The 24,046-nt window shown below is 40.5% G+C and overlaps 1 protein-coding gene across 1 annotated transcript in view; it reads left to right on the top strand.

The window, feature by feature from the left end:
• gatad2ab (GATA zinc finger domain containing 2Ab) overlaps positions 1-24,046 on the top strand; it is a 41,744-nt gene that overhangs the window by 11,978 nt on the left and 5,720 nt on the right. The window contains exons 2-5 of the mRNA XM_057841563.1: positions 20,564-20,854; positions 23,209-23,332; positions 23,425-23,556; positions 23,682-23,753. Coding sequence (XP_057697546.1) covers positions 20,577-20,854; positions 23,209-23,332; positions 23,425-23,556; positions 23,682-23,753 — 606 coding nt within the window. The 5' untranslated portion in view covers positions 20,564-20,576. The remainder of the gene's footprint in view (positions 1-20,563; positions 20,855-23,208; positions 23,333-23,424; positions 23,557-23,681; positions 23,754-24,046) is intronic.

The following is a 24,046-nucleotide window of genomic DNA, read 5'->3' on the forward strand; positions in this document are numbered from 1 at the left end:
ACCTGCTGCTCCTTGAAATTGTGCTCATTTTTTGGGTTAGTTTGTTGTCCATAGCTTCGGACCACCATTGCACAAACAAACATAGATGTCTGTCAGTCATAACCAAACATGCCTTCTTCTGAAAGATTTGTAGTTCATAAATAATAGCTGTATATATAGGTATGATCTTGTGCCACTCTTAGGCTTGGTTCATCTCGCCGGTCTTAATGCTGGAATCCGATTTTTTTGTGGTTTTCTGACTCCAGTGAGGCATTAACGTGACGGTCTGAACGGGGAATGTTGTATTAAAGTGGACCATTTCAAATCCGATCTAGGTCACTTTCGTATGTGGTTAAAATCCGATCTGGGTCACATTTTTCCAGAATGTGGCTGCGGTCTGAACTTTCAAGTCCCCCTATTCGGAATTCATGCAGCAATTACTTCAGCAAAGAGCGAGAAAGACAGGGCACTGCATTAGCAATGGAGCTGTGCGTTAGCACCTAGCTTAACGCAGCTTTTAGGGACGAGGCAAGCTTGACAACAGACATAAAACAAGAAAATTGGGAGGGAGAGTCTTTCTGTGCTCCAAATTAGCAATATTTCAAGATTGCTTACACTGCTGAGAGTCAGGGCAAACTGTCTGTATGTGTGTGTGTGTGCATGCTATCAATCCATATAAACTTTGAATATAAGACTAAACGGGGATTATTTATATCTGTTATTTGTGTCCTCTTTTTGGAAATTAACACTAGAAAACCCAGCAAAGGCCGAATCGGCCTCGCCCCAAGACAAATACTCCTAATATTCCTATATATGAATGGCTCTTGTCTGTCGGACAACGACTTGCCAATTCAAACACACTTGGGTCATTTTGGCCACCTCTGGGTTTTTCTGGGGTATGGGCCAAATCGGCCATTGCTTGGGACTATTAGGAGTACAAGAATTTTCTGGGACTTCTAGTGTAAAAATATGATCACCCTAGAATGACTTCGAGCCAGGATTTGTTTTGATGCGCCTGCGCATGCGAGTCAGTTTGCTCAGCGCATCTCGGACTGCGAATTAGTGGGCATACGTAATACTTGAATTGGCTCAATGGACAGAGGCAGTCTGAATGGGCCCGGCAAAAAAACACAAGTATGACAAAAAAAAAAAAATAGGAATTGTGCATCAAGACCTGCGGTATGAACATAGCCTCAGTGTTTGGAGGACGTCCTGGAGGAAAATGGGTTTAGAAAATGTCTGAATGGACTGGGGCTTTTGTTAGTTGACAGTATTATTAAAAGATACAGATTTATAGAGTTTTCACTTTTATTTTTTAAAAACCTGTCCCGTTCTGCTATTTGGACATGCAAAATTGTTCAAATGCTTGAACAGTTTTATTGTGCAATGAAACAGTTTTAAATACTTTCTTGTGGTTGTTCACATTGTGGCGTCTTTTTAAAGAAAAATAGGCAAAGGTATTTAAGGGACAAACAGAAGGAACATGGGGAATGGAGTTACAGAAAAATTATTGAAATTATATGTTACCTCATGATAAGTAGCGTTACAAAGTACTGTAATTTTCAGAATATAAGGCAGACCGGACTATAAGCCAAAGCCATCTAAGTTGGCAAGAAAAATGTATTTTTTTTCCGAATATCTCCACTGGACTGACTATAAGCTGCAGGTGTCCACATTTTATTTTGGGATCTTAACACAGTACCATGTAAAAATCCATAAATGAGCCACACTGGACTATAAGTCGCGGGATTCAAAGAGGGGTAAAACTGGTGTTTTATAGTTTTATAACCCCCCCCCCCCACCACCACCTTTATTTATTTATTTATCTATTTTTTTATAAACCAAAGGGCCACTGTGAGGAGAAGATACAAAAAATTTTCACATTTAGGGCTGAATTATGCTTCTGCGTTGCGGTGACGGCGGAGCGACAGAAGCTAATTGTTCGATCAAGAACCTGTTATCACGTACTTACTGTATCTAAATAACCATCTGTAAACATGCATTTAAGACTTTAAGACCGTTTCTTTAATATCCATACAGGGCATAGCTAGCCATATATTAAAGTGTAATGCTTTTGAGGAGTCACTTTCCACAAAATTCAAATGTTTTGACTAGTTTTGTTTTTAGTTGATATTCTCATTGGCTGCCTCTGACGATGATATATTATCAATCTCTGATTGTACTTCAGAGTCGAGAGGAATCTGACGCCAGTTGCTGTCAATGGCAGCCAATGAGTTAAACATATTGTACTTCCTGATGTTTTGATGTCTGGTATAAATAACCTGTTGTCGAGCGTTTGGTTCCCCGCCCTATTGTTTCGTTTAGTATGTTTGAGTCATTTTAGCTTTTTTTTTTTTTTTTTTTCACCCTCTCATTTTCTCTGGTCACTTCCTGCTTGCATCCATTTCTGAGAAATGTAATCTGATAGCAGTCTGCGTGTGTCCTGGCCCTTTAGTCTGTTTGCGGGTTTTTATAGAATTATAGGGAAACCAATTTGGCCGTAGTTTTAGATTGCTCCAGCCGGCAATTCCTTTTAATTTGCGGCGAGTAAATGTTTTTGGTCATTCGGTGGTCGATAATCTAGACTCTATGTTAGTCGTGTGAATCAATTACTCAGTGTGGCGCTGAGGGTTGTAATGGCGTGCATATGTGTGGGCTTGTGTGGTCCCCTAAAGAAAAGCAGCTTGGAAGAACGATTGTCATTTGAACAACTGATGATGGATACACTTTAAAGAGGGATTAAGAAACAGTCACATTTGGTTGTGATCATTTGCAAACGACACATTCAAAACGTTTTGTTGTCGAACTCAGGCGGACACATGCTTACCCACACATTCACTTAAGTTTGCCTCTGGCTCTTGCTGACACACACATGCGCACACACGCACAAGAGCACACGCATTCAGTCCGGCAGGTTCAGGGTTAAAGGCTTCCATTTTGTTAGGTAACACCCTAATGGTCTGATCCGTCAGTGGCGTTAAAATGGCAGGGGCTTAACCCTTGCCGTTCGGGACGCAACCGGTAGGGAGGGACACACACATACGCACGCACACACACACACACACACACACACACACACACACACATACTTTCGATGTTGTTATTTTTGTGTGGGAGGGAAAGACAGAGGGTGAGTATGAGAGGACAAGGAAGCATGTTTTTCACTCTGGTACAGTTAGATCATGGCTCCACTCGCCACATGTGCGTGACCCCCCTCACCCCCCAACATGGCACCACTTCAGCTGGTTCCCTGCCCCCCACTCCGAGCCTGTGTAGCACAGGTTAAGTTCTTGTTCTTCAATACAACATTATGTCATAATAGCCGTGGACCTATCACAATTTTCTGGCAGATCATTTATTTTTGAAAAGCCTGACCTACTGTTTTTCTCTGTCCCAATTTTTTTCATGAACAGCATGCACCTTTAACATTCCAACCAATCTTGTTTTATCATAAAACATTGAACATTAGGTTCGAAACAAGATTGTATAAACGTCACTTGCTTCAGCTTTCTTTGAAATTTTGGTGTCTGTTGCTGTTAAATGTTAAAATGAAAACCTATGTTATGTTCAATTTCACCTCTGAAGTTAAAAACTACATGGCCATTTTTTGTTTCTATTTTAAGCTGTATTGGTTATCCATTGCATGTGATTTACTTTATAATGTAATTGGGTAAAGGAAGGGTGGTTAAATATTGTGTGCAATAAAAATGCTCTTAGTCTGAAGAAGAAATCCATCCATCCATCCATCCATCCATCCATCCATCCATCCATCCATCCATCCATCCATCCATCCATCCATCCATCCATCCATCCATCCATCCATCCATCCATCCATCCATCCATCCATCCATCCATCCATCCATCCTCCCATCCTCCCATCCTCCGCCTAGTCCGGGGTCGAGTCGCGGGGGCAGCAGCTTTAGCAGGGAAGCCCAGATACCCTCTCCTCAGCCAGCTCCTCCGGCGGGATTCCAAGGCTTTCCCAGGCCAGCCGAGCGACATAGTCTCTCCAGCGTGTCCTGGGTCGTCCCCGGGGCCTCCTTCCGGTGAGACATGCCCAGAACACCTCTCCAGGGAGGCGTCCAGGAGGCATCCGAACCAGATGCCCGAGCCACCTCAACTGGCTCCTCTCAACGCGGAGGAGTCGCAGCTCGACACCAAGCCCCTCCCGGATGACCGGGTTTCTCACCCTATCTCTAAGAGAGAGCCCAGAAAACCTGCGGAGGAAACTAATTTCGGCCGCTTGTATCCGGGATCTTGTTCTTTCGGTCACGACCCACAGCTCGTGACCATAAGTGAGGGTAGGAACGCAGATCGACCGGTAAATCGAGAGCTTCGCCTTTTGGCTCAGCTCCTTCTTCACCACAACGGACCGTTGCAGAGTCCGCATTACTTCAGACGCTGCACCGATCCGCCTGTCAATCTTTCGCTCCCTCCTACCCTCCCTTGTGAACAAGACCCCAAGATACTTGAACTCCTCCACTTGGGGCAGGATCTCATACCCGACCAGGAGAAGGCATGCCACCCTTTTCCGGCTGAGGACCATGGTCTCTTATTTGGAGGTGCTGATCTTCATCCCAACCACTTCACACTTGGCTGCGAACCGCCCCAGTGAGAGATGGAGTTCACGGCTTGATGAAGCCAACAGCACCACATCATCTGCAAAAAGCAGAGATTCAATGCTGAGGCCACCAAACCGGAAACCCTCAACGCTTCAGCTGCACCTAGAAATTCTGTCCATAAAAATTATGTACAGAATCGGTGAAATAGGGCAGCCTTGGCGGAGTCCAATCCTCACTGGGAACGAATTTGACTTAGTGCCTGCAATGCGGACCAGACTCTGACACCGGTCGTACAGGGACCGAACAGCCCTTACCAAGGGGCTCGGTACCCCGTACTCCCAGAGCACCCTCCACAGGACTCCCCTAGGCACACGGTCGAACGCCTTCTCCAAATCCACAAAACACATGTAGACTGGTTGAGCGAACTCCCATGCCCCTTCGAGGATCCTGCCAAGGGTGTAGAGCTGGTCCAGTGTTCCACGGCCGGGATGAAAACCACACTGCTCCTCCTGAATCCGAGATTAGACTTCCTGACGGACCCTCCTCTCCAGCACCCCTGAATATACTTCACCGGGGAGGCTGAGGAGTGTGATCCCTCTATAATTGGAACACACCCTCCGGTCCCCCTTTTTAAAAAGGGGGACCACCACCCCGGACAGCCAATCCAGAGGCACTGTCCCCGATGTCCACGCAATGTTGTAGAGGCGTGTCAGCCACGACAGCCCCACAACATCCAGAGCCTTTAGGAACTCCGGGCGGATCTCATCGACCCCGGGGCCTTGCCACCGAGGAATAAGAAATTACGTACATATTTTCAGAATTTCTAATCCCATATCGTCAAAATGATCATCATTGCAAATTTTGTGGAAATACCGCGATATATACTTTTGAGGCTATCGCCCACCCCTACCACATAGTAAGTATATGGAACGATAATACAAATGTCACTCCTTCTCACATTAATGTAGCAAAGAGCGGCAGACATCACAAACGGAAACATTATGTTGAGTTCACAAAAGTATGAAAATACCCTACAAGTGCATTTATATGCTCATATTGATAACCACGACTGTCCGAGACCAAATGCTAGTGGGCTAATATGGCTGACTTATTACGCGATTGTCGGACGGGTGATCTTTATTGATTGATTGATCAGGTGCCACGTTTACATGGAGCCAAATATTCCAATTACAATCGGAATATTTGTTCAAACCGAATAAATGTGTTCCATATAAACACCTCATTCGGAATGAACAGGCCCAAACCGAATGGAATTTCATTCCGATTCACAGGGGTGGAATATTCCTTTTCCCAAACCGATTAGAAGTAAAATTATATCATGTAAACAGGGAAGCGGAATGGTGTCTGGTTGCGTTCTTTCTGCGCATGCTCCGTACTGACGTGGTGACGTCACTTGGTGACGTAAGTAACGTCACTTGCAACATGGCTTCCAAGCACACGCACAGCGCACCCACACAACTTTTTAAATGAACGGCGTATCATTCTGAAGTTTTGTATCCACTTGAAAAGTTAAAACAGCAGCTGATCTGACGATCGATCTCCATGTTTTGCAACGTGACGCTTTGTTTTGATTAATCTGCGCATGTCAGACGGCAGTTGTCAAACGCCCTTTCGGAATAAAGGCAGTCACATGTAAACGCTGGATCGGAATAGATGAAGTGACATGTAAACAGCTGATGTGAATTTTCCATTCGGAATGATTTGAATCGGTATGAATAAAAGTCAGCATGTAAACGTGGCTAATGATCGTACAAAACTTATTAAAATCGTGCACCAAAACTTAATTTCTTCAATCATTTCAACAGACAGCGAAATAATGTAAATTTTGGACTATAAGGTGCTGCTTTTGTTTTCTTTGGTTTGCTTTTTCATTTGGAACTTTGCAGTTTATATAGCAGTGCAGATACTTTATGGATTTTTATCGGACAATTAGCCCCAGGGGGCTTGTAGTCAGAGGTGAACTCCCCTCTTTTTCCCTTTTTTATTTTTTGAAAATTTTAAGGGGTGTGGGTGAAACCTCTTAAAACCACAGAAGTGCAACAAATTTTCATTCAAAATTGTATTTTTTTCAATGAAAAATAGCTGTTAACAAAGACACCATACAGTAACCCCAACCTCTTTATTTTCCCTCATTTCCTCATCTAAATGCAAAACCTCAGTTTTAACTACGTACTTAAAAACATACTGTACAAAGATGTACATTAAAATTGAAGATAATGTAAACATTGACTTATATATTGTACGTACATTACCAAATATAAGTACAAATGACTTGCATTATGCACAGTGAAACGGAATATATTTTGAAGATAACAAACATAGAATTTTTTAAATTGTAAGGAAATAAATTAGTAGCCTAACATGGGTAAATGAGCAAAAAGAAGTCCAAAGTGTACAATAACTACATTGCCAAATGTACCGCATTTGAGACGAGCATTTCTGGACCCCATTGAAATTTTAAAAATTGTTTAAAAGGTAAAACTTTGTTGTGTTCAATCTCACTTTCGTTATACTGTATTTGTTTTAGGACGAGAACAGCACGTAATGCTTAATCATCATTTATGATACAAGTTAGAGAACATACATTTTAGTTTAATGTATTTTAATTATGTTTGAGTCCCACGTAAAGCTTTCAGATTAAAAAAAAAAAAAAAATCTGAATTTTCTGTTATGGGGTCAGGCATTATAACATGGAAGATGTTCGGAACCTCCCCATCAGAGCATTTGAAATAAGCCTCTTCAACTCTTTCTCTTAAAGATCTGATAATTTTTACATCGCATTGCCGTTTTTTTAATCGGATTAATTCAACAAGCATGTTCGGAAACGTGAATTTGAACCAATCAGAGCTAGCTATCCATGCTGATCACATATAGGCATGTGCTGGTATGAGATTTTGACGGTATGATAACCGTGGGCAAAAATACCGCGGTTTCACGGTATCACGGTATTGCAATTATAGCTCCAAAATGTGTTATTTTGAGATGTATGGGTTAAATAAAGATCAAATTAAATTTCCATTGAAAAGGATTTTTACATAGTTGCAAATTGGAACATGAATATATTGTTAAAATAAATTATCAATAAAAAAAAACATTTTAAATAAAATTAAAATATATATAACTTATAGACTATACCCACAGCAACAGCTCAAGTTGCTCAAGATTAGAGCAAGAACAAAATAATTTCTATAAAAAAGTAAAAACACTTCTGAATAAAATTTTTAAAAATTCTACTGCATGACTTTTTTTTGAGGGTGGAAAAGCTCAAGTGAAGTTTCGCCATTTTCAGCCACTGTGTCAGCTCTAGTCTACATGATGTCATGCCCATGTGTTAAAAACATAAAGAATTCACAAGTTGATAAGTTAGTTAAAATGTATAAGTTGGTTTAAAGTGTAAATCTTGTTGTGGAAAGGTTTCATCTAAACCAGGGGTGTCCAAACGTTTTGCAAAGGGGGCCAGATTTGGTGTGGAAAAAATGTGGGGGGCCGACCTTGGCTGACGTCCTTTACGTAGAACATTATATTTAAGGAAATTTTAGCAAGCCATTTTTTGTGTCACACTTGCTGTATTATTTTTTTTAAATTAATAATTTCAACAATCTTGCAACTAGCCTTTAGGGTGTTCTCTTTTACTCTCGGGCTCATGCGAAATACTGCTGCTGTGAAATTAAACTAGCTTCAAGTTGCTTCAATTTCTCGCTGCGTATCATTCCTGTAATCTTGTCGTACATGTCAGCTTTTCTTGTTTGGTAATATCGCCTCACATTGAACTCTTTAAAAACAGCGACTGTCTCTTTGCAAATGAGGCAGACACAGTTGTTGCCTATTTTAGTGAAGAAATAGTCCAATTTCCACCTATCCTTGAAGCGTCGGTCGTCGCAGTCAACTTTTTTTTTTTTTTTTTGTTGATAGTCACCATTTTAGAAAATTGGAAGTAAGGGGTCACATTGGGTAATGTTGCGTAGAGTGCTGCTGCCTTTTAGTTGGTAAATGAGGAGCAGCATTTAGTGTGTAAGCTACTTCATATGCTGGTAGCAGTACAGCTGACCAATTTATTAAGTCTATGTGCGGGCCAGACGTTACTAATTTTATGACGGAGGCTGGGGGCCGGATGAAATTTGACCACGGGCCGCATTTGGCCCCCGGGCCGGACTTTGGACATGTCTGCTCCAAACAAACAAACAAACAAACAAACAAAACATTGGGATTGAGACTTCTCCTTGATCCAGCGAACGTGGATTTGTGCTTAGGGCAAGAGCATCTTTTGCAATTAGCGATCTTTGATGCTATCCCCTTTTCCCCTTCATTCAAGCGAATCAAGCTTGTTTTCTCACTCTGCGGCTGTAACACTCGACAAAGTTGCTCTCCCAGCTAAGCCTAGGCTAACATTCGTCTTTGTAACCTTTTAGTTAGTTTGTATATTCAATTTGAAAGGAAGATGTGTGTTTTGTTTTTGGCAAACTTTTTTATGGTGCTAATCTGTTGAAGCTACTCACACATGGAAAAATACAATTGTACAACGTTTTGAATGTATTCATTTTGTATATTCCACATACCACGTTTTGAGAGCTCAATAATTTGAAGAAAAGTACACCTTATGTTTGGAGTAGACATGTGCCGGTTACCGGTTTCACGGTTTACCGTGGTGTGAAAACGTCGCGGTTTCAAAACCACAAAAATTTTCCGTCATACCTTAGTACGGTATTCGCTATTTTTCATGTGCCAAAATGCAGCCGAAGTGGCTTGGTGCGGCAGCGCTCACCCCTTCCCGTTTGTTGCCTTGAGTGTCAGTGATGCTATTCTGCTAAACAGCCAGCAAGCCCACAAACAAATCCTCCAAACACAAGGCGTACTTTTCTTCAATTTATTGAGCTCTCAAATCGTGGTGAAATATACAAATGAATACATTTAAAACGTTGTACAATTGTGTTTTTCCACGTGTGATTAGGTTCAACAGGATAGCAGTAGCACCATTAAAAAGTTCGCCAAAAACAAAACGCACATTTTCCTTTCAAATTCGATATACAAACTAACTAAAACTTACAAAGACGAATGTTAGCCTAGGCTAAGCTGGGAGAGCAGCTTCGTTGTGGTTTTATGTCTCACAGCCGCTGAGTGAGAGACAAGCTTGAATGAAGGGGGGGAAGAAAAAGAATCGCATCAAAGATCGCTAATTGAGAAAAGGAGGTCTCACTCCTCACTTTTTTTTTTTTTTTTTAGATGAAACCTTTCCTCAACAATATTTACATTTTAACTAATTTATAAAACTAACTTATACATTTTCAACTAACTTATTAACGTATGAATTCTTTGTTCTTTTTAACACAAAGGCATGGCATCATGTAGACTAGAGTTGACACAGTGGCTGAAAATGGCGAAACTTCACTTGAGCTTCCCCCTTAAAAAAAGTCATACAGTATATATTTTTAATTTTATTTAGAAGTCTTTTTACTCTTTATAGCAATTATTTTGTTCTTACTCTAATATTGAGCAACTTGAGCTGTGGCTGTGGGTATAGTCTAGGTTCTATTTATTTTAATTTGATATAAAATATGTTATTTTTTTGTTTATTTATTTTCACATTATATTCATGTTCCTATTTGCAAATATGTTTTGAAAAGAAATCCTGTTCAATGAATTTTTTTATTTTTTTTTTTAAACCCATACATCTCAAAATTTTGGAGCTATAATTGCAATACCGTGATACCGTGAAACTGCGGTATTTTTGCTCACGGTTATCGTACCGTGAAAATCTCATACCGGCACATGCCTAGTTTGGAGTATTTGTTTTTGGGTTCACTGGCTGTCTCGCCGATAGCGTCACTTTCACACACAGCAACAAACGGGAGGGGGTGAGCGCTACTGCGCCAAGACACTTCTGGCTGCATTTTTGACACATGAAAAATAGCGAATACCGTACTACGGTCTGACGGAAAATTTTAGTGGTTTTGAAACCGCGACGTTTTCACACCACGGTAAACCGTGAAACCGGTAACCGGCACATGCCTAATCATATATCAGTATGTCAGCCAAATGAACGGACACCTGGAGTCCAGGCAGGGTGGTTCGCTGCGCGCATGCGAACATGGACGCGAGTCGACTGTCTCGTCGGACTAAGATACACAAGCTGGGAGATCTCCGTGGAATAAATAAACAATAAATATTACAGATCGGCCGATATGGGTTTTTCAGGACCGATACCGATTATTGGTAGTTGGAAGGGCCGATAGTTGTTTTTTGGAGCTGATATTCATTTGCTATAAAAGTGAAAAGATAGATGTAAAAAAATTGGATAATGCAAACACTGAACTTCATTTAAATGCCTAAATGATGTTTATTGAATCACACAAATAGAAAAAATAGCTCCAGAAGCGCCTGAATTTTCTAGACTCAGAAACATCTATTAAAAAGTTGAATAAAATAAATAAAAATAAATAGCCCTCTGAAATTTTTCCACGGAAAAGAAAGCCCTGATGACCTCGTCTAAGTATCCTTGAGCAAGATACTAAACCACATGTTGCTCCTAGTGCTGCGTCACCAGTAGGTAGATGAAGATATAGTGTGAAGTGTTTTGAGAGCCTTAAAAAGGTGGAAAGGCGCAATACAAGTGTAACTCCATATACCATTAACCTTTAACCAATCAAAGGACGGGGTGAATACTAGTGCAGGAGAGAGCGGTGCAGCTGCATCAGAGCTGAAATAACCTTGTTTTAAATGCATTTTTTAATATCGGCCGGTCGGATTAAAAAAACATCCAATACCGATATACACAAAAATTTCTAAATAACAGTGTTGATAATTGGCTTGGCTGATATTCGGTCTCTAATAAATATCGGATGATGCTGCACAAGCACTTTATTAGGCTTGTTGTCAACACTTGTGTATGTAAATCAGACGTTAGTAGATTGTTTTTGTCTTGGAGATGCGTGTGTGGCAGCCTGGCAGTTTTTTTTTTTTTTAGTATGGGTTTGACAGTTGCCGTCAGATTTTTGGGATCAAAGCATCGTTCCGCCCCATTCCGCCCCCAAATATTATACTGGAACGGTGTTCTAACCCATTCCGGCCCACCTTCACGCACTTCACCACTTTCACTTATAGTCGAGTGAGACTTATCTGAACAAGTGAAAGTGGTAAAGTGCGTGAAAGTGGCCGGAATCAACTGGAACACCATTCCAGTATAATATTTGGGGGGGGACGATGGGACGTTGTGCGCGTCGACTATGTCGAAATAGTCGACGCGCAGAACGTCCCATCGACGGTAATGAAGGGTTAAAAAAAAATATGTGTGGAAAGTTGAGAATGTCGGACGCTCGGTATGCAAGTGGGGAAAGAGGCACAAAGCCAAAAAAAACACCAGAGTGGCCAAAACATTGACTTATTTCAACAAGACAAAGGACTGTACACTATTGTGTCCTATCTCTTCAATGCCAAGCTTGCATACCAGGCTGCATGTGGGTTGTGAATGAACACATAAAGCGCCGTCACCCAGTTGTTATTTTGGAAGACGACAGGAGACAACAAGCTGGCAGAGCGTTAGTCCATCTAACTAACTAACGAACGATATGTTTTTTGAAGTTGCTAAGCCTGTCGCGATATGCAATGAGTCCATTTATCGCATGGTAAATAAAAATGAGGGTGGTAATTTTCACGGCTGTGTTTTATCGCTGTGTGCGTGCATGCATTTTTGAGTGTGTGTTGTTGGCATATGAGACTCCAGTTCCTCTCACTGATGTTTATTGGTCATCAATACACCGTAGAATTAAAGTTTAGACATACAAAATAAGTTAACACATTATACTAAACACTGTAAATGTTAGAATTGAGCGTTAGAAAAGCACAAAAGTGTTTTGACGGCATGAGTACATGTTCTGCGTGCACAAAAATGTGATTTGCGTGCACGAAAACATCCTTTTTTTCTTCAAGAACTCACAAGCAAGTCACTATATTTAAGTACTTTTAATAATTGGCCAAAAAAAGCAGTGGAGGACAGACATGTTTGCATATGTCTGACATGTGCTCGGAATATATGTATGTGTGTGCTCTGCCAGTTTTCCTAGTTTCAATGTATTGGATGTGCATCACCGTCAAAGGCATTAATTAGTAATTAACTGCCAGTCTTCCTTGTTCAATTAGATTGGACATCTATCATCCTCATTGATATCTATTGTCTTTAAATTTAATCAATTTTGATTAAGTTTAGTTGCTTGTTTAACACTACATGTGGGAGAACACAGGCAATCTAATTATGTTAGGCAAAATGGTCTTGAAATTGGAGTTACAAGGTCTTCATTGGACAGGAGCAATATACGACCTAGAGAAACTGCGCAAGGAATCCTTGTTATATTATTACATGTAATTAGCCTAATATTGATCCTCGGAGAAGCTTGGTTGTTGTTCTCTTTGTGCACTCTCAGCAAGCCCAAGTCCTGACTCAACCTAAAACCATTTGTCCAGAAGAGATGCATCCATTTTAAAAGTGATGTCCCCATCAAGAAATACGTGACTTACTCCAAACAAAGCTATTATTGACTAGCGTGTCTCTAATTGAAGCGTAAAGACATGACTGGAAAGCATGGGCTTCTTAAAATGGCTGTTAATGTGTCGGCTGACTGGGCCTGGTCGGGTCCCAGTGGGGAAATGATTATGGAGCTGGAGATAAGAGGCTCGTATGCTACCTGAGGGGGTGGATGAGCTGTTGCCATTGATCTTCTTTCCTTGTTGTGCTGGACACAAAAGGAAGGAGACCGTAGTGTCAAACCAGGTCAGGAGATTTCTTTTTGCTTTCATTGGGAAAAGATGCATTTTACCTTGACACACAAAACGCCAATCTTGGGAATTTAATCCAGGCAGCATGATTTAAAGAAAAGATTGACTCCAGATAATGTAGTTAGCTCAAAATAATTACAAGTATATTTGCTTACATCAACGCAGAAAAGAGTGCTTGTTCTCTCCCTTTTCCTCAGTTGTCTTTATTAATAGCCTGCTCGGCACTTAAGTCTAATTAGTCTAAGGGAAACGAGGTACATCCAAAGCAGACTGTGAGAAGAAACAACACAGATCTCAATCTGTGTTTGTCAGGATACCGTGGATTTAAATTTTAAACTTGAAATTGTCCTGTTTAGGCGTGTTAACTAATAAACATAAAATTAAGAAAACAGGAACATAATTTCTGCAACTGAATTCTAATACAATTTTAATCTATAATTTTATAAACTAAATGAACAGTTTAGACCATCACCCACCAGGAGAAGGGCTGAACGATTTGGGAAAATTATTTAATTGCCTTTGTTTAAAACCAAATATTGTGATTGTATTTTATGGGCAGGGTTATCTTCCCATGATTAACTAAGCGCAAGAAATAAATCAGGACAGAGTGATCAACACCATACTGGGTACAGCCCACATATAAGTAAATGTTACCTTTAGGTCCCAAAATGAGTGGCTACAGGCCCGGGCTGTGCTGTTGCCGCCATTGACTGGTTGGCCTGACACTTAAAAATTGTGATTAGTGGCTTTTGAATTGATGAACAAGAACTACTTTGAATCGGAGGACATATTTATCGTCAACAATTTTTACGTATTTCTTGGTTTTGTTCTACAGTTCAGAGTCAAGAGATGGTCCTTAGGGTTGCCATGATTAGGAATTCCTGGTAATGATTAATGGTCAAAGAAATAATCGTGATTGATGAATATATTATTTTTTCCCACTCGGCATTATATGCTACTATGATATTATGGGGTTAATATTGCATATACTGCACACCAATGTTGTTTTCGTCAACGATGATGATAATAAAAATATTTCGCGAACAAACCATTTTTTCATGACAATGACATCACGATGGCGCGCTGAAAACGTGTCTTGGGCGACGAAAACAGAATGAGATTGATGCCAGTTGTCGTCTGACAACACGCAAACGGGATGAAAATTCGCCATAGTTTCCGTCATGAATTCACAATGTGTGATATTTTCTTATTGTATGTGTAGTAGCACGCATTTAGCAGTGTTTGGTCGTGTCACTCATGTGACGTGCTGCGCCTTCCCCCAATCCCCCTGCCCCGCACACAAGCCTGCGTCATTCCAGGCTCCTTTTGTGAAACATATGTGTCAGGTGCTGCTTGGTAAGTGTTGCTTTCTTATCTTGGCTAGATATGCCATGTTGCTTTAGCCTTTAAAGGTCTGTGCTGGGTGATCATCACACACACAACTAACTTTTAGTGTTAGCATAGCGTTCGCATTAGGATTAGCATTTAGTGCAGTGATTATGTGTCTTCTTAAACTCTTGGAAACCATTTTACATACAGTTTATGGCGTCCAGTTGAGTTTAATTAAATGCAAATAATGTGCTGTTTTCCTGCTGAGTGTAACATTATCATGAAAATGGTGACGTCCTTGTAGACTCTACAGTTATGTGCTCGTCTGTCATGTTCTTTCGAAATTGTTGGGAACCATTTATTTATTTATTTATTTATGGACTAAAACTTTTTAAGTTGCATTAAAGTCATTTTGTCTACACTTATAGATTAGTTGAATTTATCTTTCATCCCAGACAATTGTTTTATGTTGTTTTATTTACCCGACATGTTTCGGCAAAAGAGAAAAAAATCAACTAAAACTTTTGAAGTTTATAGATGAAAACATTTTGAGAATTGTCTACTAAAACTAGACAAACAAACAAACCAACAAACAACTTTTAAATGACTAGAATATGACTAAGACTAATAAGTGTTTTTGTCCAAAAGACTAAAATGAAAATTAAAATGGCTGCCAAAACAATGCTGTTCAATAAAGAAGAGCAATTTAATTGTCAAGAAGTCAAGTCAAGAAATAATAAGATAACTGCAAAAGTGCAGGATTTCAGCGTGTTAGTTCAAAAACCCTTTAAGGAACAATGCACAGGAGAGGTAACGGGTCAGACTTAAAATCTTTGACTCAACTTTTCAGTCATAAAGTGATAAATTAAACAAAGTGCAAAAATGAAGTGCACAGATTAGAAAAATACTCTCATTACCAGGTGCCTGGACTCCAAACATTGCTTGAGGATCGTTGTTTGCCTGACAAAGTTTGCAGAACGCTTCTTCGATTTTGGGGGCTTTCCTTTGTCTTTCGCTATGAAGCCGAAATGTGTCCAAAACGATGAAGTGATGCGTGGTTTTGAGACAAAAGTTGGAGCTGCCGTGATGACCGCTCCCACAGGGATTAAAGTATCATAATAACAAAGATGATGGCAGTGCCTTGACTGCTGGATGTCTGCTGCCGCGTGTGCGTTGCTGAACGTTGACGTCAGATTCAGAGTAAATAAAACTAAACTTTTGGGATATACAATTTGTTTGAATTTCTTTTCTATTCATTTCAGTCAAAGGTGGTCACAAAGGGGGGCGGAGAGAAAAAAGATGGTAATACCAAATGTGAAAAATATTTGTTTAATAGCGGTGGCAATTAGGGTTGTTCCAATCATGTTTTTTGCTCCCGATCCGGTCCCGTTCGTTTTAGTCTGAGTATCTGCCGATCCCGATATTTCCCGATCCGATTGCTTTTTTTTTTGCTCCCGATTCAATTCCAATCATTCCCGATAATTTTTCATATACATTTTGCCAATGCATTAAGAAAAAAATGAATAAAACTCGGACGAATATATACATTCAACATACAGTACATATACATAAGTACTGTATTTGTTTATTATGACAATAAATCCTCAAGATGGCATTTACATTATTAACATTCTGTGAGAGGGATCCACTTGTAATTCTTAAAGGATAAATGTGACTTTGTATATTGTGACTAAATATTGCCATCTAGTGTATTTGCTGAGCTTTCAGTAAATGATACTGTAGCCATTTAACTGTTCTGCCCAAATGCATGATGGGAAGTGCAACCATGACTGTGCGTAGTGGTACCAATTGATATATCTTCTCTGCGTTGGGAAATAACACAGGGTGTTAAGAAAAAGATCAATTACTACCTTTCTTCCCCACATTGCTTCCCACGATATTTCTAATCGTAGGGAGAGGGGTTGTAAGGCTTTAGCTAATTAAAAAAAGGCTCCGAAGGCTGCCAAAATTCACTTTACTCATTTTACGCTGCCTTTTAGCGCTATATATAGGTAAAACAGCGCCATAACAGATTGAACGCGACAATGCGTGAGTGGTTCGTGCGGCGCATGTGTTAATTGCGTTAAATATTTCAACGTGATATATTTAAAAATAATAATAATAATTACCGCCGTGAACGGGATAAATTTGATAACCCTACCTTAAGCCTAAACTAAAGGCTCTGGATGAGTGTAACATATTATGTCTGTAACGTTAAATACAATTAGAAAACCATTTAATTAAAATATATATTTATATATTGAAAAAAGGCATGTCCGATATTTTTTTGCCGATTCCGATACTTTGAAAATGACGTGATCGGACCCGATTGATCGGCATCCCGATCACGGACATCTCTAGTGGCAATCTTGGGGCACCTAATGATTCTATTACAAATCAGAGGCTACGATTAAATTATAAATCGATTATCTATGCCCCTCCCTCAGCTATTAGCTGCTTTTAATGTTTCGTACATTAGTTACAAAAAATGTTCAAAATTCCTCTCAGGCTTAAATAAACTACTACTGTATTTCAGTAGTAGTAGTAGTAAGTTAACAGTTCAAAACAGTAAATAAAATACTCAAGTCCGCAGCAGCTTTAAACTACTTTAAATTAATTTAATGTTGTGAATCAACCGTTAAAGTTGTTAAAATGTCTCCTATTATACCATAATTTTCACTTCTGCATTCGACATGTGAAAGTTTTAAAACTGTTTCATCATTTAAAGATTTTGCCGATTTGGAAGCATTTTAGATAAAAAGTTAATTAGGTTCGCTCTGAAGTTTTGTTACAACAGCCTTCCAGAGAAGTCTACTGCTTTAAGATGGTGGCTGTTTACTAACCTCGGCAATTCTGTCATTTCGCATCTAGTTTTCTATACATGTGCTAACGCCGCCGAGGCTGTCATTTTGCATCAAGTTCTATGTACATGTGCTAACGCCGCCGAGCCTATCATTTGGCATCTAGTTCTATATACATGTGATGTCTACCGTAGCATTATATGGGCGTAGTTTGTAGCAGCTGTAGGCCGCAGTCAGTTATTATTGTTTTTTATCTAGCGGCATGAGTTGAGCATGATGTTTACTCTCGGTCCGTTCCTAACTGCATCCTGAAGACCGCACTGATTGTGTCTGCTTTACCTGGCATATTTCAATAATCGGAATTTGGATGTGTAGCCGTATAGCGAATAATCTAAGAATTGCACACAATTTTGCACACCTTTATTAGTTAATATGACCAATGTTTGTGATTAGGCAAATATGTCATTCGCAACAGCCCTACTGGTCCTCCCGTAGCAGGTTCCTCCGAGTTCAAATGGATTGGAAGTCCCTTGCTGTCAACGGCAGCGAAGTATTTAAATAGGCATGGACTTGAAAAAATGATTATTATTAACTTAATCAACTATCTTTGGTGACGGATAATTAATACTTATCGGAAAGATCTCGGCTTATGTATACCTTATGATGTTTTGACATTGTAGACCTCTGTGAGAAAGTGAGAGACATAGTTAAGTTTCCTACAAACTAGAGGTGATGAGTGAAGAGCTCACATCACACCACAAGCCTCCTGAGCTCGTGAAGAAACCGAGGGACAAGATATAGAAAACTCCTGGGAGTGATAGGCGTAATGATGCAACCATCTCACCCCGTTGTACACAACCATTGAACCGCTCTCAAGTGTAGCACACTAACCTCACATGCGTGTACAACAATTTTGTTTACTGCACTTGTTGCTTAGCAGCACTAACTGATGGATCAGGATGGCATCCTCTCTTCTGGGACCAGCAGAGCCACATTGGTGTTGACCTGCCCACAGCTGTTCCTAGTGACACCGTTTTAGCCAATCATTTTGGACACCTTTTGAATCATTCACTGTATATTCAGAATCCAGTTTGTACCATTTCAGTTGAAGGATGTAACAACTAAGCACATCTATTATTTTTGTGAAACAGGCAAGTTCCATTTAATGCCGCGCGCTCATGCAAACAGTCTAAACTTTGTTCTGTGAAATTGTTTCAAGCATTGACTATTTTCTGATTCTTTTTTCATTTTTATTTGCAAATAGAGAAAGCATTCAAAAACATTTGTATATTTTTGGCATCTGGTTTAGGCCTTACATATTTCAGACATTGTTGACACACTGACAACACCTACTTTTCATTTGGGTTGACATGCTTTGGAGTTTGGAATGTCATTTGAACATTCCGAAACCTGTCAATGTAATGTACTCCTACCTAAAGTATGGCTTTTACTTTGGGTTGGAATAGTGGGTTAAATGAACAATCGGTGAGACTCGTTTGAATGAATTTGTATGGTCGTTATCTTTGAATTAATCTTAGGGTAGTCTCACACAATGCTGTGAAGATGTCACATCAGGATCTTGAGATCCTTTTGGGCACAAAAATGCTGCAGTCGTTTTACCATGTTGACTTATTTTTTGGTGGGGGCATACCTAGAGTTGAAGATATGTCTGCATCAGCTGTCCCAATGGGATTGAGTTTAAATGTTGCAGTGTTTCTGCTGTGTAATAGGTTATGTGAGAAGTAGGTTTCATCATCTTACTGTTGGCTATTGAAAGAGATTTAGGTCAGCATCTGGGGCATTGGCACTAGGACAAGATGTCACTATACTGCAGGGTGCTTTTTAAGGCTGGATGTATCCACTAAATGGAGCACTATCAATCTCCAAGGGGGAAAAATGCAGGATGATTACCCACGGAAAAAAAAAACCTCACGCGTAAAAAAATTCCACTATGTCTACCTTTTCATTGTCCATGATATATGTAGTTTTACAGTTAACTGTTAAGTCAAAGCGCAGCACAAACAATTAATTATAGATCCCTTTAACACCAGAGATGTTTGTTGGGTGTTTTAATGTTTGATGTTTTAGCAAACATGTCAGTCTCCTAGCAAGAATATCTGAGTATGATAATGACTTTCAATGATAAACTGACGTTCTCAGCTTGTAATTGAAAGTAGTGAGGTAAACCGTTTCCTCAAATCTCTGTGAATAAAACATTACATTAAAACTGATGTATGTAATTCATAGTGTCAGTCAGACTGTTTGCGATGATCTGCTTAAAATGTTAATTTTTCATGCTTGTCAGCACTTGTTAATTAAAAAAAAGGTATTCCTGTCTAGACTGTTGGGTTTTTGCTTGCCTTTAGTACAGTACAAGTTCACTGAAGCTTAGTTATTGTGATTATTCGAAACACACTCTTAAAAAAACATTTTCACTGGTTTTTACAACTTTTTTTTAAAGATAGTGAACAAAAAATATTAATTTGTGGGGAAAAAAATTCTATTTAAGTCCAAAAGTGGACTTAAACGGAAGCCATTGGGTAACATTATATATATATATAATTATGGTCATTAATAGCGGAAAGTACCATTCTTTTCCTGCTGATTAAAATTCTAGATGTGAGCAATGTAATTTGTCATGGATTGGCAATCATACACTTAGTCATGGACGAAATTATTGGCACCTCTGGAATTTTTCTCAAAAATGCAACATTAACGCAATTACAAATGTTTTTTTTAGTATGAATGTGTTTATTTTTTGGGATTTGCATTGGAAAGAGACAAAAAAGGAATGGATTATGGATTAAAACAATTATGTCATGGAATCAGTGAAAGAGAGTACCTATTGAGCTTCCAGTCAGATTGCCTATAGGGATCTTACTGTTTGTATTGTTTCTTTGGCGTGCCATGATATGCTTTGATATCTTGCTTACTGGTGAGGAAACTGCCTTTTTTAAAAGACAGATATGGAGGTGATGTTAAAATGAACTCATGATTGCGCTCTTTCAGTACTTACAGTAGTTACAGGTATGGGTTTAGTGTAATGTTAGCTAATGGTAATGATTTTACATATCACTGACTGACTTACCTTTCCCATTTCTTCAGGTTGAGAGCAGCCATGTCAGAGGAGGCGGTGCGACAAACGCGCAGCCAAAAAAGGGCCATGGAGAGGGACAACACGGTAGACATGGACTCCAAACGGGTCAAACTGGAAAAAGGGGACTCTGACGGAATCCCCCTGGACCAGGATGGAATGGAAGCAGAGGCCGTCATGCTGAAGACTGAGCAATCGGCAAAGCTAGCAGCCAGCATCCTAAAGACTGGGGAGGTGAAGGCCACGATCAAAGTGGAGGTGCAGACGGGGGACGAACCCGTTGATATGAGCACATCCAAAAGGTAAGAAGGACTGCATGTCGTATGATGCTATCATTCATACTAATACATTTCTTTGTGTACATTATGTCTCCATTAAAACATAGAACTCCTATAATCGAGAATACATGAACATTTCCTGATGACACTTGACGATGATGTGGTTGCCAGCACATTGATCGGTCTTCCTCCTGTGGGAGGAGTTTGTCTATAAAGTTATTATTAGAGTCTTTGCATTTCAGCTCATTGCCTTGCGGTAGCACAGAGCTGTCCACTGGAGTTTCAGGTTCCTCACGAACTCAAGCGACCGACGAACAGGAAGTCGTGGAGCGGCTGCATGTGTGAGGCCTGCCCCTCATTTTTAAGAGGGGGCGAAAAAGTTTGATGCTCCCGTGGGGCCCAGGCTCCATTTTCTCCCACCTGAGCATTGCCTCGCTCCTCACATAAAATGAAGACTGTGTCACAAACTGGTTCTAACTGGCCGTTGCCATGGTTTCCACATTGGAAGGAGCAGTTGGACGAGGGAGGGGCCCGAAGGAATGGTGGGTGTGTCACATGACCACGCCGACAAATGCTTGATGTCACGAGACAAGAGATAAACGTGCGTGATGAATTGATGGCAGTTGAAATGGAAACCAAGAGCTGACTCAGCCCAGTTTGTCACCTTTGAACTGGCCTCAACGTACGTGTAATTAGTCACTACACAGCCCATAATGTACTATTCAAATGAATGGATTAGTGTTTTTCGGATTCTTCACTTTCCTTCTAGTTGATTGGCAATTTAGGAGTTTGACATATCAACAACCCCATGGCCTCCATTCGGTTTCATCGGCTGACGTTAAAGTTGCATGCAAAGCATATGTTGTTGCTGCAAATAACTGTCACGGATTGAGCAGTGCTTATAGTGTGCTTCACTCATAAAGCCGAGGCATGCAGAAGCAGTGGGCCTTACATAACCAACCTGGTGTGAGAGCTCTTCCTGACTGAGTGGCAGCGACAATCACAAGTTAGACCCACTTTGCTATTTGTCCCAAGTAATTCCACCATTGTTGGACAATTTAGCGTAACTGCATTTATCGAATGCACACAACTGCCCCGTCGGCTGTTCAAGGCCAAAGTCTCATTATGAGCCATGCTAATTTTACATATATTTGAGGATGGAATCTTTTTGAAGGATGTCAAGGAGGTTTGTTTTGGATTGCTGTGCTCTGTGTAGTTAGTTTCTCTACAGCTTCCTGTGATGCTTGTCCTCTTGGGGTGGCTGTTTCCTAGATGGCGGTTTAGCAGCCACGCGCGTGTGAAGACTGAAGTGTTCACCAAAGTGTTAAGAAGTGAACATAAAAGATGAAGAAGTTGTGTTGGGGGAGGGGTGCGCCAAGGAGCGACTGGTTGAGTGACTGAGTGAGAGAGTATACACAATAGGTTGGCTCCTGGCCATGTATTCCCTTCCCCCCTTCACTGTCACCCTCTGCCGTGTCTCCGGCAATCCTCCGCTCTGCTCAACTTGTGACTTTGGCGTCGGCAAGCGGGAGGGTGGGGAGAGCCGAGGCCGAGGCTCTCCCTGTCCGACTAGGCCACAGAATTAGGGGGGACGAGGTGAGGCCTCGAGATTCTCTTGGTGAGCCAGGCCTAAGCTTTGACAGGGTTGGAATCAGTCGCACCTTATGTGTGCATAATTCCCTTAGAGCCAAACCTCTACGTCACCTAAGTCCTCATCAGCCTGGTCTCCTTCCAACTTTGACTTTTCTTCGAATTTGAAATCGGAAGAGAGAGAGAAGACCTATGTGTAACCATGTTGTTGTTTGGTGGAGACAGCCTTTGTTGTTCTCTTGCTCACTCCCTCTGCCGCCATTATTCTATTATTGATCTCCTGGTTCTTGTCCTCTTGTGTGCCTCAGAGCACATTTTCACCACATTGGAAAGGTGAACAAAACTAATTTGATACCGCCCCCTAGTGGGGATTGGTAAAAATGCAATTGCTGAGACTGGACCTTCCAAAGTTGAACATGATCACTTCATTTGGATTTCAAATATATTTTTTTTGACAGTTGGAGTCAGGATTGCCATAATTTCCCTAAAAATGTGACAAATTGGGACAATGTTTTCAAAGAACACCTTCATATTCTTTACATTTTTAGGTGGTTCAAGTCAGGGGATGTCGTCTGTTTTTTTTGCCAATTGTGGCTCTGTGACGCACTCAAGACATTGTTGTGATTAAGGGCTACAATACTGGTAAATAAATGTGACTTGACTTGAAACTCTCGTAGAAGTGTAAGCATTAGTTAACAATTCTGTGATGAAATTAAAGAACCAATAACACAAATATATTTAGCCGAAAGATGATTCCTAAATAGTTATTGTTCCCTGTTTTCCCTCAGCGAAATAAAGAGAGAGCGCCAGCCTGCCTCACCAGACGACGTAATCATACTATCTGACAATGAACCATCCAGTCCCCTCATGAACGGCCATTGCTTTACCAAGGCGGACACAGAAAAACTCATGGTGGGAGAACTGCAACACCAGTGTATGAGTGTTATCAAGCTCTTTTTAGAATATAAATTGTGTTTAATCGCTTTGCCTCGTGCCTTATACAGAAGAGTTCTCCTGAGGAACGGGAGCAAATCATCAAACACCTCAAAGAAGAGCTACGACTCCAAGAAGCCAAGTTGGTGCTGCTTAAGAAACTACGACAGAGCCAGATCCAGAAGGAGAGCTCAGCTCAGAAGGTAAAACAGAATACGAAAAGGTCAGGAGATTAATAGTTGATGTTGGAGTTGTCAGCTGAGATTCTGTCGGATTCCTGCTGGGGAGTTACCTTGAATAAAGTATTTGAATTTCTGTCATTCTCAAGGCATCTGGTTCTGTGGCGAATCCTCCTCCTTTGGTGAGAGGTAGCATTACATCAAGCAAAGGAGCCCTACAGGTACACAGTAAAGCATGGTTCTACTGAGATTGTCCTCCAATTTGTGCAGCAGGGGTTGAACGACTGACTGTTTTGTTGTAGTCAATTTAACTGTGATGAAAGTCAAGTTTAAGTCCAATAATAAAGACTAGAAAGTTGAAAATAAGGGTTTAACGATACAGGTAGTCCCCGGGATACGAATGAGTTCCGTTCCTACGCTGGCGACATAACCCAAATTTCTGCGTAAATCGGAATTAACCCTTTAGGTACCCCTTGAAGACCCCTAAATCTCAAAATAACTATCCAAAAACATG

Source organism: Corythoichthys intestinalis, chromosome 7, assembly GCF_030265065.1.
Source record: "Corythoichthys intestinalis isolate RoL2023-P3 chromosome 7, ASM3026506v1, whole genome shotgun sequence".
NCBI lineage: Eukaryota > Metazoa > Chordata > Actinopteri > Syngnathiformes > Syngnathidae > Corythoichthys > Corythoichthys intestinalis.